This window comes from Pleurodeles waltl, chromosome 1_1 (genome assembly GCF_031143425.1).
Source record: "Pleurodeles waltl isolate 20211129_DDA chromosome 1_1, aPleWal1.hap1.20221129, whole genome shotgun sequence".
NCBI lineage: Eukaryota > Metazoa > Chordata > Amphibia > Caudata > Salamandridae > Pleurodeles > Pleurodeles waltl.
Window position 1 is genome coordinate 307,457,921 of NC_090436.1, and position 19,075 is coordinate 307,476,995.

At 48.7% G+C, this 19,075-nt stretch overlaps 1 protein-coding gene across 1 annotated transcript in view; it reads left to right on the plus strand.

Moving 5' to 3' along the window:
- Window positions 1–19,075, plus strand: part of IL31RA (interleukin 31 receptor A) — a 1,545,596-nt gene that overhangs the window by 387,193 nt on the left and 1,139,328 nt on the right. The window contains exon 4 of the mRNA XM_069222232.1: window positions 5,116–5,415. Within this exon, the coding sequence (XP_069078333.1) occupies window positions 5,116–5,415 (300 nt within the window). The remainder of the gene's footprint in view (window positions 1–5,115; window positions 5,416–19,075) is intronic.

Below are 19,075 nucleotides of genomic sequence, written 5' to 3' on the forward strand. Positions count from 1 at the left end.
CCCCAGGCCAAGCAGCAAAACTACACATCAGGCGACCCACGCACATAGCAGACCCGCGCACACCCGCAGCCCCAACAGTGCTTTATGCATACAAAGCCGGTTAGTCATTGTCACTTAGGGCGGCGTCTCCTGCACCCAGCCCCCCAGATCCCACAGCCCCCAACTGTCTTGGTAATCGTCTGGCAAACTTAGCCGCCTGTTTGGGGTCCGTGAAATACAGCACCTTGCCCTCGTGCCGCACCCTCAGTCTGGCCGGATATAGTAGGGCAAACCCAACTACATCCTGGCTCAGCAAACGTTTCGACGGCAGAAAGGCTCGCCTCTGGGCCTGCACACCGGGGGTATAATCAGGAAAAAAGTTTATTTCAGAATTCTTATATACTAGAGGCCTTCTCTCCCTTGCCAGCCGAAGGACAGCATCCCGATCTCTATAGTTCAATAGACACACAATAATTGGACGCAGAGGTGTTTCCGGCGGGGGCCGAGGCCCCAGGGACTGGTGCGCCCTCTCAACCACCAGCATCCGTGAGAGCTCGCCAACAAACAGCTCCTGCAACATACTCTCCACAAAGTCTTCCATACGACCCATATCAGTTGCCTCCTGCAGCCCCACGATGCGTATGTTATTACGGCGGGACCGCTCCTCCAAGTCCTCATTTTTATTCCGTATCACCTCTAGGAGACGTTCCATTTGTGCAATCTGTTCTCTGTCACCCCTGTGCGCATCTTCCATTTCTGACGTGCGAGACTCCAGAACCTCAAACCTGTTGTCATGGTCATCAAGCCGCTCCGTCACATGGTCCAGCTTGGCATCAATGCCAGCCAAGCTGGTCTTAAGCTCTAAAAACATGGACCGCACAGTCACCTCTGGATTCTCTTCTCCAATCTCGGCATCCCCAGGCAGGGAGGCGGGAACAGCACTCCTCTTTTTTCCCCCCTCGAAGGTGAGTTTTGCTTGCTGCTGGTCTGCCTTGCCCATCCTTCAATACAACACGTGCGGTCTCAACCTGCGCCAAAGCTGAGATAAAGATCGAAGGCAGCGGGCCTCCACCTCTGACAATCACTGTAAACTTTGCACTTGCAACTCTGCTAGCAGCCCGGCACACCCTGCAGGACCACCAGACAGCTTCCAGGTGACCCGGCTCACCCCACAGCACCTCTCAGATCAGGCCAACTACGCCGCAGGATACTCTGCCGGCACCACCAACAGCACGGGGATCCACGCAGCACGGGGGGGAGCCCAGACCCCGCGTCCGAGAACAGGGTATGCCACAGCCCCAAACTTCCAGGAGACCTCCACAAGCGTGCTCCGCAGCACCAACCCCAGGCCTTCTTCCTCCCTGTCCAGCCACCTGCACTAGAGTCCAATCAGGCCTTCCAGACGGTGTAGTACTGGGCTCCCAGTATAGTATGGCGGTCTCCCCAGTAACAACCTCAGGGGGACACCGCAGATCTGAGCCGCAGTCTTCTCCCGCCGTCCACTCACCAAAACTGGGCGCCCCAGGTCATCACCCACCTCCAACTTATCTCCTCCTCATAGGGCCAGGCAGCTCTCCATATCAGGTACGCTCTCCGTGCGCCTCCAGGCCGTCCAGGCCCGGTCTCCGCCAGCAGCACACGTCAGCCTGAAGTCCCGAGGGCCACGAGGCCCAGGCAAGTCCCTCAGCCACAGGGCAACAGGAACCCAGGGGGGCCCAGGCAGCAGGAGCCATGATTTCCACCGGGGGGGGCCCGCAGCCCGATATAGTCGCCGAACAGGCCCCCAGTCACTCTCTCGTGCTCCCGGCACTGCACTCTTGCCGGGAGCAGCCTCAGCTCTCCTCCTCTCCCCGCATGCAAGCAGCGCACGCGCAGGCAAAAATCGGCGTTGGGCCTGCCCGCGCGGTCCCAGCCTTCTGTGTCCGCCTCAGCCGCTCTCCGGCACACAGGAAAGTCACTGGGGCCCCCGGGGGGAGTTACCCAGGTCCGCGCCCGCCGCAGCCGCCTGCAGGATAAGTGTAATAAAATAAATAGCCCGGGGCCCGGCAGAGCCTCACGCTGTGTCGGCCATCGTGCCCGGCGGCCAGGCCACGCCCCTAATCAGGGGCTCCATAACTTAGTATCCAATCCGAAGAAAATGATTTCAGTCTTTTCCCCATTGAGTTTGAGCCAATTACTGCTCATCCAGCTGCTGATCTCTCTCATACATTGATAGAATCTATCGGCGACCTCCCCTCAGTTGTGAGAGACCGGAATAATCAGCTGTGTATCGTCTGCGTACAACAAAATCTGAAAACCGAATGAACGCGCTGGTCTGGCCAGTCGCACCACGTAAAGATTAAACAGAGTAGGTCTAAGCGAAGTCCCCTGTGGTACGCCACATAGTAGTTGCAATAGCCCTGTAATCCCCACAGGACACAGTAATAGATCTATTAGTGAGAAAAGACTTGAGGATGTCAAGTGCACTTTCTCTAACTCCTACCTGATGCAAACACTGAATAAGGCGTTGCGTGTATACAGTATCGAAAGCTGCGGAGAGATCCAATAAGACAAGGATGGTGCCTTCCCCCCGATCTAATCTTCTGCAAATAATATCGGCCGAGGATATCAGAGCAGATTCCGTGCTGTGAGCTTGTCTGAACACATGTTGATACAGATCAAATCCTCCGTTGGCTTGTAGAAAATCAGCCAGTTCAATATTGAGATGTCTTTCCAAGATCGTGGCCGTAGTGGGTAAGAGGGAGATTAGTCGGAGATTTTTTAAGTCGTTGGATTCCTTGTCTGGCTTCTTAGTAAGAGGGATCACAATGGATTCTTTCCAAGCAGCTGGAATGCCCTCTTCCCCAAAGATGTGTGCATACACTGGTTCCAAGGCCATCGAAATCAGGTCCGGTACTAACTTTAATATCCGCGGGGACAAGGGTCGTTCGGTGATCTGGACTTGACTCTAGCCAATAATTCGGAAATCCTTTTGGCCGATGAGGGAGAAAAACTATTCAATTTAGGAACAGAATCTGAGAGTAGGATTCCCTCCAACTTGCTTCCATCCCTTTCCAGGGGGAGTTGTGCAAAATTTGCATGCTGCTGGACAATTTTGTTCTCAAAAAAGTCAGCAACTCTTTGGCAGAAGGTTAAGAGTCCAGACCGGGAGGGGGGGGGGCGGAAGGGTAAGAGTTCACACCACTTTAAAGAGTTCCCCCGGTACACTCTGTGCTTCTCTGATAATATGAGAGAAGTATTTTATTTTAACTTTTTTAATGGCTAATTTGTATTTCTCGAGGGAAGCCCTGAGTTTGCCTCTCTCCGTCATGGTCTTGTTAAACTGCCATCTACGTTCCTGACAACGATATTATCTCTGCAAATTTTTAAGTTCCTCTGAGTACCATGGAGCTGTGGAGGGGCGCCCCCGTTTGGGACCTAGTTTGGCAAAGGGGGCCAGTGTGTCGATGGCCGCTCTGATCCCCATTTCAAAAGCCTCCAGTCTAGGGAAACCCTGTGCTCTTGCCTGATCCCAACCCAACTTAAGAGCCCTGGTCAGGCTCACCTCCTCCACCTTGTGCCAGGGCCTGCCGGGCCTAGGAGCAAGGGGTGTTTTGGTGGCTACTTCCGTGCCAGCTACCTTAAAAGTTAACAGGTGATGATCTTTTCAATCAAGGGCCATGTTGTCTAGCCTAGTGCAATTATTATGCCGGATGAAAATACCACCCAGCATGTGTCCAGCGCTGTGTGAAGGGGCAAGATCAGAAAGATCCCAGTCAAGACTTGTCATCAGGCCCAGAAACTCACTAGTAGCTGAGTCCTACTTATCTTCCAGATGGAGATTAAAGTCACCCAAAACTATAGCTTTAGGAGACAGGGCAATAGGTTCGATTATTGTCGGCCATGCGGAAATAAAGTAATTATTTTGTTTGCCGAGTGTGTCCAGTGCTGATCTGCCATCTTGGCCACTCCCCTCTTTTATTAGTTTAAATTGTCAGGATCATTCTTTACTCAAGCATGCTGTGTTTTTTTGACAGTGGTGAGTCGTTTAATTTTATTATTATATTTTCTTCTGAACGTCCAGCTATCCGGTATCGGCTTAAATCCTCTGAAATGAGCCGTACACCTGGTGTTACTTTGTGTGTTCGTTGCGGACACAACATTGTGCAGAGATTGTAGCTATGTGTAATTTATCGGTCCACCACGTTTTTTCCAGGGGATTCCGATAAACAGCAGAAGATAGTTGAGACAATTATCTATTGGAGTAGAATATGAGTATCAAAAGTTTACTATCAATGTTAAAACACGTCAGAACAATTTTCTATTTCAACATAATATTTAATGTGTGGTGTTTAATATTCCAAGTGGCTGGAGGTATGATTTGCAGATAAAAATTGTGCTAAGCTGCTTAATATCTTTTTAGTGGATATTCTCACATGAGAACAAAATCCTGGAGAGGCTGTGAAAGATAATAATTATTGTAAAGGTTACGCGTACTCGCACGGTCTCATACCAACCGAAATGAATGGAAAGGATTAGTCAAAAGGTTCCTGAAATACAAACTGTAGTTATTCATTTCTTTGGAAAATCTAAGAATATTCCAGTTGGAGGTTTCGAAGAGTGGATTGTAAATTGCTCTAGATTTCTTTTGCTAAATCCATTAGGCTATTCTCCTACCTAGAAACAACACATTGTTTAATGTGAAGACTTTGCAGGCAGCCCTTACAAATAGCTGGGGAAGCCTGACTTTCCTGGACTATGTTTGGATAAGCGAATTGTTGGGTAAAAGTCCTTGGCGCGGAATTTTAAGAATACTTGAATCCAGTACCGCCCGTGAATAATAGTTACACGTGGGCTTCACACAAGTGATATTCCAAGTCATCCAGAATGACATAAAACCAAAGTAAAACTCAACAAAACCCACTCCACTCCTCTCCTATGACAAATGTTGCCAGCGGCTGTGAAACGAATAAGGTTTGTTATCGGGCCTAGAGTGTGTGCACATGCACTCAGTGTCACAATACACAGAAGGAAAACTAGTCTATTTCTAAAAGATTGTCCGACAAGCTGAAAATATACGTTTTTCTGTGATTCCATGCTTTTAAATAAAATGGCTGTTGTAAGTACTCATTCTTATGCTTATTTCCCCTCTCACAGGCAGACATTTTGTTGGACACGCTCAAGTAAAGCCCCCGTCTCCTGTGGTTGAGAGAGGTTCAACAATAACCTTTTCGTGCATTTTGGACAAGAGCCAGTTGTCTTACACCAACAGCAGCAGCATCTTCTGGAGATTAAACAGTTCCTCCATTCCACCCATAGACTACACTGTAGTCAATGAGACTGTCTCCAATGTCACCCTTCACAATTTCACTGCTACCTCTGGATACCTGAGTTGCCTTGTACGTTATGCAAGCCTTTCACCACAACTTCTGCAACAAATAGAAGTGACGTCAGGGTGTAAGTATTAGTTTATGAACCTGCCTTTGTTTTCACTTAAATGAAACTCATCAGCACAGGTGTGGAAACCCCTTCAGAGGTTTCAGTTGTTTGCCACTGTGTAAAGTCGAAAAAGGCGCAATTATTTTTATTTCATTATGGTAAAAAATGTGTCCTTTCTTAAACAGTAGTTGTCAAGTAACAAGCATTGACAAAGTCAGAAGATTTGATTTTTGTGTAGTGAATCATTTTCTCAAGCTTTGCCAAGGCACACACAGCAAGTAAAGCATGGGCCTCAGCATTGTTGAATTCTCTCCAGACGTTTAACTGGTGCACCATATACAGTAGCTGTGCAAACTTCTTAGACACACAGAAGAGGTAAAATATGGCAGCTATAGAGCAAGCTTCCTTCTCACGAACAGGCCGCCCCCACACAGAAGGTACAATATAGAAGCAGATACTTTAACACACAGAAGGTACAACATTGTAACACAAGAACAGGAACAACACTCAATTGCTGTGCATGTCTTATATATTAAATAGGTACAAGTAGGTCAGCATCAGTACAAGCTGATATTCACTCATAAGGTACCGAGCACATTGAAGCCCTGAAGGACACACACAGACACTGTCACGCCTTTCAGAGAGCCATGGGCTAAGCAGGGGTTACTGGGACCAAACGTGGGGGTTGTGGTGTTTTACTCCTGCTGTAAAAGGCTTAACCAAGTATGGGCCCACAGTAACTGGCCAAAATCTAACCTTTTCGACGTGACTGAAAGGCTCTTTGAGGGGCAGTTAGGTAAGGCGTACACAGGTGCAAGACTCAGAGTATAACATACAGCAATAAGCTTACTGTGCCATCAAATATTTGCTTTTATAAAAAAAATTAGGCTCCGATTTATACCTTTTGTTGCTCCACATTACCATCATTTTTTTACGCAAAAGCGGTGCAAACTTACAAAATACAATTGTATTTTGTAAGTTTGCGTCGCTTTTGCGCCAGTAAATGATGGTAATGCGGCGCAAAAAAAAGTATAAATCAGGGCCTTAGTATTTTAATGTAAACATGCAAAGCATAGAAACAAAGAACTCAGGGCCAGATGTATTGAAGCTTTTTCTATTCGCAAACGGTGCGAATGCTCGTTTGCGAATGCAAAAAGCCATTTCAGAATGTATCAAAGGCATTCTGAAAGCAATTTTAAGAAATCGCTAAAATAGCGATTCCTTAAAATTGCGACCCTGTTTAGAGAGTCACAAATTGCGACTCTCTAAATAAGAAATCGCAAATAAGGATTCACTATTTGCGATTTCTAAAGCACATGTAAGAAGCAATTCCTTAATGCGAATTGGGCATTAAGGAATCGCTATTTACCACCAAGTTCAACTTGGTGGTAACCATGTGCAAGTTTTAAAAATGCATTTAAATGCATTTTTAAAATGTACATGTAAAGCACACATGCCTTTTTGGCATGTGTGCACCTTACATGTTGTAAAAAAATATTTTGGGGTGCAGCAGAGGGGGCCTAAGACCCCCAGCACCCTGGACTTTGCATTTCCAAAAATTGTGAATTCCAGTTAGGAATTCGCAATTTGGGACATGCAAAATATTCGCAAATATGGGCCGACAGGCCCAGAGATGGGATTGGGGGCCGGTATCGCAATTTGCCATTTGGTAATAGCATTTGCGATTTTTAAGAAATCGCTATTTCAGATTCGCAAAAGGCATTCTTGATACATCTGGCCCTCAGTCTTTTAAGATGAGTGTGCTCCATTTGTCCTGGGCATAATCTCAAAGTCCCTCTTTCCTTTCTATTGGGGTTCGTTATTCCCTATTCGTTAATGGAGGTGAATGTCAGAGGTGGCCCATGCTAGTCCCCATGTGGAAAAGTGTACGTTTGGCCTTACGAGTCAATGTTATCAGTTAAACTTGTGCAAAGCCCCAGAAAGTCCAATGGCCCACAACAGTCTTACCTCGCCTGATGTCAGTCAACAAATACAGGAGGACCAGGATGCTTCTTTGTGGGATCAGGTCTCCCGATGCGGAGGGCCTGTGACCTCTCATGGTCTTTCCCAGATGTCAAATTAGGCCTCCTCAGTCTTGCCCATGTCAATATCGGACGCCCTCTTTCAGCTCCTGCAGGAAGCAGTAAGTTTTCTTTACAACATCCTTGGCACGACAATCAGAATGCAGCACACACAGAAAAAGGAAAAAGCAAGGAAAAATAAAGATATTTCTCCTTGTTATGCATTATCTGGACAAGCGTAGCATTTTGGTGCATTCCCAGGTCTACCGCAGATGGTGAATCTGCGAATGCACCAACATTGTTGGGTGGATGCGTGGGAACAACCACGCTCCACCCATCGCATGCCTCCTTTTGGCAGAGTAATGCAAGGCAGCACTTTGCCCTTCCTTGTGTAGGAGGCTGGCTTGGTTTGTAGTGGGTACATAAGATACTTACACCTTATACCAGGTCCAGTTATCCCTTATTAGTGAAATGTAGTCAGTGCTTAGAAGCCAGGCTCTCTAGGGGTAGTGTGGATGAGCAGCCAGGGCCTAACTAGAAGACATGCAAAGCTCATGCAGTACCACTGTAGTCACACAGTACTCACACACACAAAAGAAAATACTCAGTATTACAAAAATAAAGGTACTTTAGTTTGGTGACACGAATGCCAAAAATACTGTAGAGACAATACTCCCTTAGGCGGTAAGTAATACACAAATTATATACACTAGTATGCAGATATAGCTGTAAAAACAGTTAGAAAACAGTGCAAATAGTGAAAATAACAATATTTTGAAATGAGCTAGTGGGAACACAAACCATATACTAAGAAAGTGGAATGCGAATGTCGGTTTCCCACCTAGGCAAGTGTAGTATGTAGAGGGGCGCTGGAAGCATTAGACAACACCAAAGGAAGTAATAGAACCCCCCCAGAGCCCAGGAAAGCAGGAGTAAATCACAGTAACTTTCCTAGAACACACAAGAACATGAGAAAGAAGATTATGCAAAAAAACAGAACAGACTGCAAGACACCAACAAGGGATTCCTGGACCTGAAGACCCGTGGAAGAAGGAAACCAAGTTCAAGAAGCAACAGTTAGTATTGCACCCAAGGGGACGGATGCAGGTTCCTGGTTGGTGCAGATGATGTCCTATGCCGGATGGATGATTGCAGTCTGGTTTGCGTCACTGGATTCCACCAACAAGCCTTGGCACACGTAAAGCATGCAGTTAGCGGAAAATGGCGCTGACCGGGACCAGGAAGGATCTGGTGGACGATATCGAGGAGGGAGAGTCAGAGGTGTTTCTCAGCAACTCAGAGAGCCCTCAGAAGACCAGGCAGCATGCACAGGAATGTCACAGCACGGGGACAATCAAGGTGCAAAAGGAGGCCCACGCAGAATTACACAAAGGGATCCCACACCACCGGAGAACCACTCAGAAAGCTGTGCATCACAGGAAGGAGTGCTGGGGGCCAGAGCTGCACGGTGTAGATGATATCCTATGCCGGATGGATGATTGCATTCTGGTTTGCGTCACTGGATTCCACCAATAAGCCTTGGCACACGTAAAGCATGCAGTTAGCGGAAAAATGGCGCTGACCAGGACCAGGAAGGATCTGGTGGACAATATCAAGGAGGGAGAGTCAGAGGGGTTTCTCAGCAACTCAGAGAGCCCTCAGAAGACCAGGCAGCATGCACAGGAATCTCACGGGGACAAGGAAGGTGCAAAAGGAGGCCCACGCAGAATTACACAAAGGGATCCCACACCACCGGAGAACCACTCAGAAACTGTGCATCGCAGGAAGGAGTGCTGGGGGCCGGAGCTGCACGGTGCAGAAGAACTTCATGGAAGGAGGCCAACAAGCCTTGGCAACTGCAATTAATGCGGTACACAGGGGTACTGTCTTGCGTGGGGAGGCAAGCTCTTACCTCCACAAACGTTGGATGTCAGGACCGTCTGGACCACTTCAGTCCACCACCTGTGTTGCTGGATCCAAGCACTTCTTCAGGAGAGGGGACCCACACCACTGGTCGTTGCTGCAGAGGGGTGCCTGCTGAAGCAAGGAAGTGACTCCTTCACTTCAAGGGTGATTCCTTCGTTCTTCTGGTGCAGGCTGAAGAAATGCTGTCCTCTGAGGATGCACGACCTGTAAACAGTTGCAGTTGCTGGCAGGACCTGAAGATAAAGGGGCATATGTATACTCTGTTTGCGCTGAATTTGCGTCGTTTTTTTTTACGCAAATTCGGCGCAAAACTAACGCCATATTTATACTTTGGCGTTAGACGCGTCTAGCGCCAAAGTATGAGGAAAGAGCGTAATTTTTTGGCGTGAACGCCTTCCTTGCGTTAATGAGATGCAAGGTAGGCGTTCCCGTCTAAAAAAATGACTGCGACGCAAATGCGTCGTATTTATACTCCCGGGCAAAAATCACGCCCGTGAGTGGGCGGGGCAAAAAACCCCGCATTTGCGCCTCTTTTTAACGCCTGGGTCAGGGCAGGCGTTAAGGGACCTGTGGACTCAAAATGAGCCCACAGCTGCCCTCCCATGCCCCCAGGGACCCCCCCTGCCACCCTTGCCCACCCCAGGAGGACACCCAAGGATGGAGGGACCCATCCCAGGGACATTCAGGTAAGTTCAGGTAAGTATAATTGTTTTTTTTTTTTTATTGTTTTTTTGGCATAGGGGGGCCTGATTTGTGCCCCCCTACATGCCACAATGCCCAATGACCATGCCCAGGGGACAGAAGTCCCCTGGGCATGGCCATTGGGCAAGGGGGCATGACTCCTGTCTTTACTAAGACAGGAGTCATGTAAATGGCGTCTGGGCGTCGTTAAAAATGGCGCAAATCGGGTGGAGGCGATTTTTTTGCGTCAACCTGACTTGCACCATTTTTAAGACGCCCTAACGCCATTTTTCCCTACGCCGGCGCTGCCTGGTGTACGTGGTTTTTTTCCACGCACACCAGGCAGCGCCGGTCTGCTAGCGCCGGCTAACGCCATTCAATAAATACGGCGCCCGCATGGCGCTTCAGAATGGCGTTAGCCGGCGCAAAACTTTTTGACGCTAAACTGCGTTAGCGCAGTTTAGCGTCAAAAAGTATAAATACGGGCCAAAATGTTGCAGAAGTCGTCTTTGCTCCTTTGTTGCAGTTTGTAGAGTTCCTGGAGGGTCCGGATGCAGCTTCTTTGGTAAGAAGGTGAAGTAAAGGATGCATAGGATTCTTGCTGGAGTCTTGCAGTTTGAATCTGAAGAATCACCCAAAAGGGAGACCCTAAATAGCCCCTAAAGGGGGATTTGTCAGCTAAACAAGTAAGCACCTATCAGGGAAGGGCTCTGATGTCATCTGCTGGCACTGGCCACTCAGATGCTCCCAGAGAATGCCCTGCCAACTTGGAATTCAAGATGGCAAAACCCAGGGACCCTCTGGAGGAGCTCCGAGCACCATCCCTGGGGTGGTGATGGACAGGGGAGTGGTTACTCCCCTTTCCTTTGTCCAGTTTTGCACCAGAGCAGGGAAGGGGGGAGGGTACCTGAACCGGTGGTGTAGACTGCAAGGAAGGCACCATCTATTCCCTTCAAAGCATTTCGAGAGGCTCTGGGAGGCCACCCCTCCCATGCCTGTACCACCTATTTCCAAAGGGAGATGGTGTAACACCCCTCTCCCAAAGGAAATCCTTTGTTCTGCCTTCCTGGGCTCGAGCTGCTTGAGCAACAGGAGGGCAGAAACCTGTCTGTGAGGTGGCAGCAGCTGGGGCTGCCTGGAAAACCTCAGAAGACTGTTATGGCAGTACTAGGGGTCCTCTAGGGAGCCACCAAAGTGCATGGAATCATACTACCAATGCTTTCAAACGTCTTGGGGTATGATTCGAACATGTTTGATACCAAACATGGCCATATTTGGAGTTACCATTGTTAAGCTGCTCATAGGTAGTGACTTATGTCCAGTGCACGCATAAAATGCGTCTCCACACTCACGAAGTCCGTGAAAGCTGTCCTGGAGGTCGTGGGGCCACCTCTGCTAGTGCAGGGGTGCCCTCACACACAGGTACTCTCCACCCTGCCTTCAGGGCTGGAAGGCCTGCTATAGGGGTAACTTATAAGTGACCTGGTGCAGTGTAAACGGCAGTGAAAGGGTGCATACACATTTTCATACAGGCTGCAATGACAGTCCTGTAGAAGCCTTTGCATGGGTTCACTATGGGTGGCAAAAGAAATGCTGCAGCCCATAGGTACCCCCTTGGAACCCTAATGCCCTGGGTACCTAGGTACCATATATGAGGGACTTATAAGGGGGGACCAGTATGCCAATTTTGGGTGAAATACTGGGTTACCAGTATGCAGTGACAAAATGTAGAGGAGAGAGCATAATCACTGGGATCCTGGTAAGTGGTTAGTCTCATCAGATACTACTGAGACATGGGTATGGCAGATGAGGACCTACCCCTCCTCCTGGATACTCTTTGCACTAACCCCCTGGGAGTAAAAGTGGGTCTACTGGTGCGTGTCCCCTTTTGACTGCCATGAGTGTGCCCTGCAGGACTAGTGTGTGCCCCAGTTTCTTCCTGACCCTTTCCAATGAAGTCTAGTTCTATCATTTCTAAGACTGGGGGATCAGTCTCTTCCTCCTGTCCCCCTGATCTGCAGTGTTCTAACTATCAGCCTGGAGGAGCAATCCTAAGAGGAGCGATTTGTTGCAATTTCTCCATGTCTTCAGCTTCCTAGAAGCACACATCTCCCTCAAAACTTGAAAAATAAGGCACTCATACTGAGTTTTCTACTGAAGACATTTCCATGGAGTAGTGTGGGTGCACCTGCCTACCCTAAGTAACTAGACTCTCTAAAGAGTTTAGAGAAAGGGCTATGCCAGACCCCTCCCCAACATACCAAAACTAGAAGTCTAGTGCTCCTAACTACTAAGTGTAGAGTACCCTATAGGCTGGTGGCAGGCTTTCCAGTGGAAAGTTACCAGTGTCAGAGTGGTAGGGCAATTGCAAGTGTCTTATCCCACTGCTGCACCAACAATTTAGGAAGCTGGCATGGTGTGTGGTGGACACCTATGGTGTTTGCACTTTATATCAGGTCTAGGCAAAACCTATTAGTTAGTGAAACAGTGTCTAGGAAGTCAGGGCTCCTAGTAGTAGCTGTTGTGAACAGCCAAGACTTATCTAGGAGGAGTGTAAAGCACTTGCAATACCACAGCAGTCACACAGCAACTTATCTCACATGAAAGGAACCACACAGTGTTACAAAAAGAAAGGCACTTTATTACAGTAGCACTGAACTAGATCACCTACAGGCAGTCCACCAACTGAAGGTAAGTAAACACTAAGGGGCATATTTATACTCTGTTTGCGCCGGAATTGCGTCGTTTTTTTTAACGTAATTCCGACGCAAAACTAACTCCATATTTATACTTTAGCGTTAGACGCGTCTAGCGCCAAAGTCCATGGAGTTTGCGTCATTTTTTAGCGTGGACACCTACTTTGCGTTAATGATATGCAAGGTAGGCGTTCCCGTCTAAAAAATTGACTCCGAGGCATGTGTGCCGTATTTACACTCCTGGGCAAAACTCACGCCCGGGAGTGGGCGGGTCAAAAAAAATGACGTCCAGCCGCTTTTGCGTTGTTTTTTAGCACCTGGTCAGGGCAGGCGTTAAGGGACCTGTGGGCTCGGAAGGAGCCCAGAGGTGCCCTCCCATGCCAGCAGGGACCCCCCCTGTCACCCTTGCCCACCCCAGGAGGACGCCTAAGGATGGAGGGACCCATCCCAGGGAACATAAGGTAAGTTCAGGTAAGTAATAATGTTTTTTTTTTGTGGCATAGGGGGGCCTGATTTGTGCCCCCCTACATACCACTATGCCCAATGACCATGCCCAGGGGACAGAAGTCCCCTGGGCATGGCCATTGGGTAAGGGGGCATGACTCCTGTCTTTGCTAAGACAGGAGTCATTTCAATGGGGGTTGGGAGTCGAAACAAATGGCGCAAATCGGGTTGAGGCGAAAAATTTGCCTCAGCCTGACTTGCCCCATTTTTTGGCACCCAAGCTCCATATTCCCCTACGCCGGCGCTGCCTGGTGTACGTCATTTTTTTTCACGCACACCAGGCAGCGTCGCCGGCTAACGCCGGCTAACGTCATTGAATAAATACGCGCCCGCATGGCGCTTCAGAATGGCGTTAGCCGGCGCTAATTTTTTTGACGCAAAACTGCGTTAGCGCAGTTTTGCATCAAAAAGTATAAATATGGCCCTAAATATACACAATACGTTTTAGAAATTAGCATTGGTAAATAACAAGCATTGGCAAAAAATAGCAGAAAATAGCTAGGGCCCTTTGGGTGGGGGGGGGAAAACCATACACTCAAATAGTGGAACTCGAAGTGAAGTCCCCCACCCAAGGATGCGGAATAGTTAGAAGGGAGCTGAGAGAACTCGGGACACCCAAAGGTGAGTACCTAGATGACACCCAGCGACCAGTAGAGCAGAAGTAAGTTACCTGGTCTTCCAAGAGACTAATAAGGGGACTTGGAAAAGGAAGATTGCATGAACAAGACCAGTCCAGTGGAGTCCAACAGTGGATTCCAGATGAAAAGGACATGCAAAAGAAGGGGACAGAGTCCACACAGGAGTGTCCAGGTGGGGCAGGAGCCACTACCCACCCTTTTGTGGATGAAGATCCGGGTCGACGATGGAAGATGAAGATATGCTGTGGAGCTCAGAAGCTGCAGAGAGGTCCTTGGAGTCATGTAGAAGATATGCCATGCCGGTTGCTGGGTCTGAGAGGGTCAGTGGTCAGGAGGATTACTAACAAGCCTTGGCAAAAGCAAATCTGGGCAGAAGAGGATTTGCAGAGAAGAAGAGGACCAGCATGGTCCGGGGACTCGACTCTTGGAGGGGAGTCCGGGCTGACCCTCAGCAGCCAGAAGAGCAAGCAGAAGCAGTTGTAGCCCCCACAGGCAACCCACTGGCAGCAGGCACAGTCAGTAGCAGTGCGGCCTAATCAGCACACCTGGAGAGGAGTCCCACGTTGCTGGAGCAGCAGAAGAGATAGCGTCCTTGCAAGGATGAAGTGCTGGAGGCCAGGGCTACTTGGACCCTGAAGACACCTCGGAGCAGGAGTCAACAAGCCTTGGTTGCTGCAGGAGTTGCGGTGCACAGGGGCACTGTCCTGGAGGAAGGGGCAAGGGCTCACCATCTCCCAACTTGGACAGAGGGTAGAGAGGATGCAGAGGACCACTCAGGACTACCACCTGTGTTGGAGGATCCATGCAGTTCCTGTGGAGAGCAGATCCCAGCAGCCGGACGTTGTTGACTTAGGTGCCTGCAGATGCAGGGGAGTGACTCCTTCACTCCAAGGGAGATTCCTTCTTGCTTCTGTTGGTGCAGCTGAAGTCTTGCCAACCCCAGAGGATGCATAGCCATAGAAATGTTGCAGTTACTGGAAGGATCCAAAGAAACAATGTTGCATGGGGAGGTTGTCTCAGAGTTGCAGGCTTGTTTTGTTCTTGTGAAGTCCAGCAGCCTTTCTGGTGGCCAAGAACAGAAGAGGTTGATGCAGTGGAGTCCTAATGGAGTCTTGCATGCTGAATCTGGGGACCCACCCACAAGGGACTCCCTAAATAGCTATGATAGGGGGCTTGGACACTCTGCAGGGTGACCACCTATTAAAGGGGGTCACTGACACCAGCCACATGTCCTGACTAACCAGATGCTGCCAGGGGCCTCTGCACATCTTGTTTTCAAGATTACAGAATCAAGTGGTCCCCTGGAGGAGCTCTGGGCACCACCCCTGGGGCCATGATAGACAGGGGAGTGGTCACTGCCCTTTCCTTTGTGTGCTTTCGTGCCAGAGCTGGGACCAGTGGCCCCTGGATTGGTGCAAACTGGAATATGCAAGGAGGGCACCAAATGTGCCCTTCAAAGCAAGTCGGTGGCATGGGGAGGCTACCCCGCCACAGCCTTGTAACACCTATTTCGAAGGGAGAGGGTGCTGCATCCCTTCTCCCACAGGAAATCCTTTTTTCTACCTTCCCCTGCTTGAGCTGGTCAAGCAGCAGGAGCGTAGAAACCTGTCTGAGGGTTTCAGCAGTGTGGGCTGCCCGCAAACTCTTAAAGACTGGTAGGACAATACTGGGGGGGTCCTCTGAGGAACTCCCAGATTGCATGGAATCATGCCACCATTACTGGTATTTGCATTGGGGTATAATTCTGACATGTTTGATACCGAACATGCCTAGGTTCAGAGTTATCTTTATGTAGATGGACCACAGGCCAGTACACAGGTAAAATGGCTTCTCCGCACTCACGAAGTCCAGTGCATTGGAACTGGAGTTCGTAGCAGCACCTCTGCTGATGTAGGGGTGCCCTCACACACAGGAACCTGCACCCTGCCCTCAGGGCTATGAGGGCCTACCATAGGGGTGACTTACAGTGACTTGGTGCAGTGATCAACAGTGAAAGGGTGCATGCACCTTTTCACGCATGCTGCAATGGCAGACCTGCAGACACAGGGCCAGATTTATACTTTTTCACGCAAAACTGCATTAGCGCAGTTTTGCGTGAAAAAGTATAGTGCCGGCTAGCGCCATCCCAAGACGCCGACCGGGCACCATATTTATGGAATGGCGCTAATGCCCTGTTATTGTCCTTGGAAAGGTCGCTAACAGAGAGGGGGAGGCGTAGGGGAAACCGGGGCTTGTGCGCCGAATTATGACGCTACACTGTTGAGAGGCAGACAAATTGCCTATAAGCAGTGTAGCACCATTTTCTGGTGCACAATCCCCATGGACATGGCTCCTGTCTTGGTAAAGACAGGAGCCATGCCCAGCACCCCAATGGCCATGCCCAGGGGATGAATGTCCCCTGGGTATTGCCATTGGGGCCACTCCAGTGCAGGGGGCCCAAAGTCAGGGCCCCTGAGTGGGTTAAAATAAAAAAATATATATACTTACCGGGACTTACCTGGGATTGGTCCCCCATCCTTAGGTGTCCTCCTGGTGTGGGTGGGGGTGTCCCTGGGGCAAGGGAAGGGCACCTGTGGTCACTTTCCTTGGTCTCTGACCATGGAAATATGCCTAAAGATCCCCTTACGCCTGCCCATACCCAGGCGTTAAATAATGGTGCTAAGCAAGCTTATCGCCATTTTTTAAGGCCCCATCCCCGTGCTAAAATCCAGCATATCGTCCTTTTCTGGACGGGAACGCCTACCTTGCATCTCATTGATGCAAGGTGGGTGTTCATGTCCAGAAAACTATGTTAACTCCATAACTTTGGCACTAGACGTGTCTAGTGTCAAAGTATAAATATGGAGATAGGTTTGCGCTGAATTAGCGTAAAAAAAAATGCTTAATTTTGGGCCACAGTTTGCAATGGCTCTCATGGGTGGCATAGAACATGCCACATCCCATGGGGGGACCCCTGGTGTACCAATGCCTTGGGTACCTAAGGAACATATACTAGGGACTTACAGAAGTACACCAGTATGCCAATTATGGGGTGCAAAGGGTACCAAAACAACCATATTTAGAGGAGAGAGTGCAATCACTGGGGTCCTGTTTAGCAGGATCCGAGTGAAAACAGTCTAAATACACTGGTAAAGAGGCAAACAGTGGGGGTAAATATGCCAAGAGTGACTTTGTTCAAATTGCTTTTTAGATACTAACAATCCCTGGAAAGAAATCAGGGGCATTGTGGTAACAGTAAGCCTATTTCATTCTTCACAGTATCACACATACGTAGCACGAAGAAGAACAGACACTTTTAACTAAAAGAGTTTAATACAACAGGGCAAACAGGTTTCTTAGTACATCTAAAATAATCACATAGGATACAATAAAAGCAGCAAAAAGACACATTTTAAACAGTGAAAATAAAATTAACATTTTGTGATCTAAAAGCCTAACATCCTAAAATCTACTTCTATGTGCTACCCTATGAGAGCATGTAGTAGAGCAACTTGCTGTCTGGAATTTCTTAGGGAGAAGCAGCACACTGCCTACTTTGTTGATAGCTTAGGCTGTCATTATCACAAGAGTTGTGGAGGCAGCATTCCCTGCGAAAGGCAAACATGCGCTGCGGCAGCAGCCTCCATCTGGTAGTTAGCTCTTATCAGCGTCAGGCAAGATGCATCATCTTCTTTGAGTGATGAAAATAACCAAGATCATCTCAGATGGTATCTCGCAGGATAATCAGGGGCTAGGACTTCTCAATCTAAGGGGTTGAGTGGTGGTCCAGAATTATCAAGGTTTTGCATCGCCCTGGTGCCACGCAAGAGGGTGAAAGGGCACCTCAAAACCTAAGTCAGATTTATTAAGCCATGTGAGGCCACCTTGCTTCGCCCTTCGTGGCTTGCTAAATCTGAAGTAATGCAAGGTGTAGGAAAATACCCTCTTTTTGGCATGTTACCCCCATTTTCTGCCTGATGTCAGGGAGTTCGGCAAACAGGCTACAGGAGTCCAGGCTGAGGCTGCAGCAGCAACAGTTAGTCAAAGATAGGGATGCCTTGGCAACGGAGAGAGAAAGGCAGACTTTTTGGCCAACACCCCATGGTGGCAGCAACAACGTTAGGGACACCAGTGTCAGGGAGGACTCCTATGACTCCACAAATCTCAGTAAAATTATCCCACCTTACAAGGATGGGGATGATATCCACAAGTGATTCACTGCCTTGGAGGGGGCCTGAAAACTTCAGAGGGTCCCTCAAAGACAGTGTGCAGCCATCTTGTAGCTTTCTTTTTCTGATGAAGTCAGGGTGAAACTCCTCACTGTCAGAGAATAGGATGCAAATTACTATGAGACACTCAAGAATGCACTCCTTGATGGATTTGGCTTAACCACATAGGAGTGTAGTATCGAATTCGGGAAGACTAGGAATGAGTCCTCCCATGATTGGGGAGATTTTGCAGACTGCTCTGTCAAGTACCTGGAAGGCTGGTTACAAGGCAGCAATGTGCATGATTTTCAGGGCTTGTATAATCTTCTTGTAAGAGAGCGCATTCTTAATAACTCCACACATGATAGACTGCATCAGTTCCTGGTGGACTCAGATCTGATCTCTCCCCAAAAAGTAGGTAAGAAGGCAGATAAATGGGTTCGTACCAGGGTGGGTAGGAAAACTTCCACAGGGGATGACCACAAAAAGAAGGATTCTTTCAAGAATCAGGACAAAGGTGGGGACAAATCAAATAAGGAGACAGGTCCACAAAAATCTTCTGGGGATATGTCTAAGTCTTCTTTCTCTTCCCACAATAAACATTGGTGGCACATCTGCAGACAAAAATGCCATGGGGCAGGTGACAGCACCTGTCCTTAAAAAGAGCACAAAGTCTGCTACTACCATTACCACCTCTACCCCTAGTGCCCCTAGCAATAGTAATAGCAATGGTAGTAGTAGTCAGTCCAAGAGTATAGCTGGGCTTACCCTGGGGACTGTAGTGGGCTCTGGGTTAGTCAGGGAGACCACTGAGACAGTTTTGGTCTGTGAGGGTGGCATTGACCTTGCCACCCTAGCTTTTTGTCCCCTTAATGTGGATATGTTTAGGCAGCATCCACTTATAAATGCTGTTGAGGCTGAGGCCTATAGGCACACGGGTGCCAGTGTCACAATGGTGACTGACGAACTGGTGTCACCTGAACAACACCTACTTGGTCACACTTACCAAGTCACTGGCACTCAAA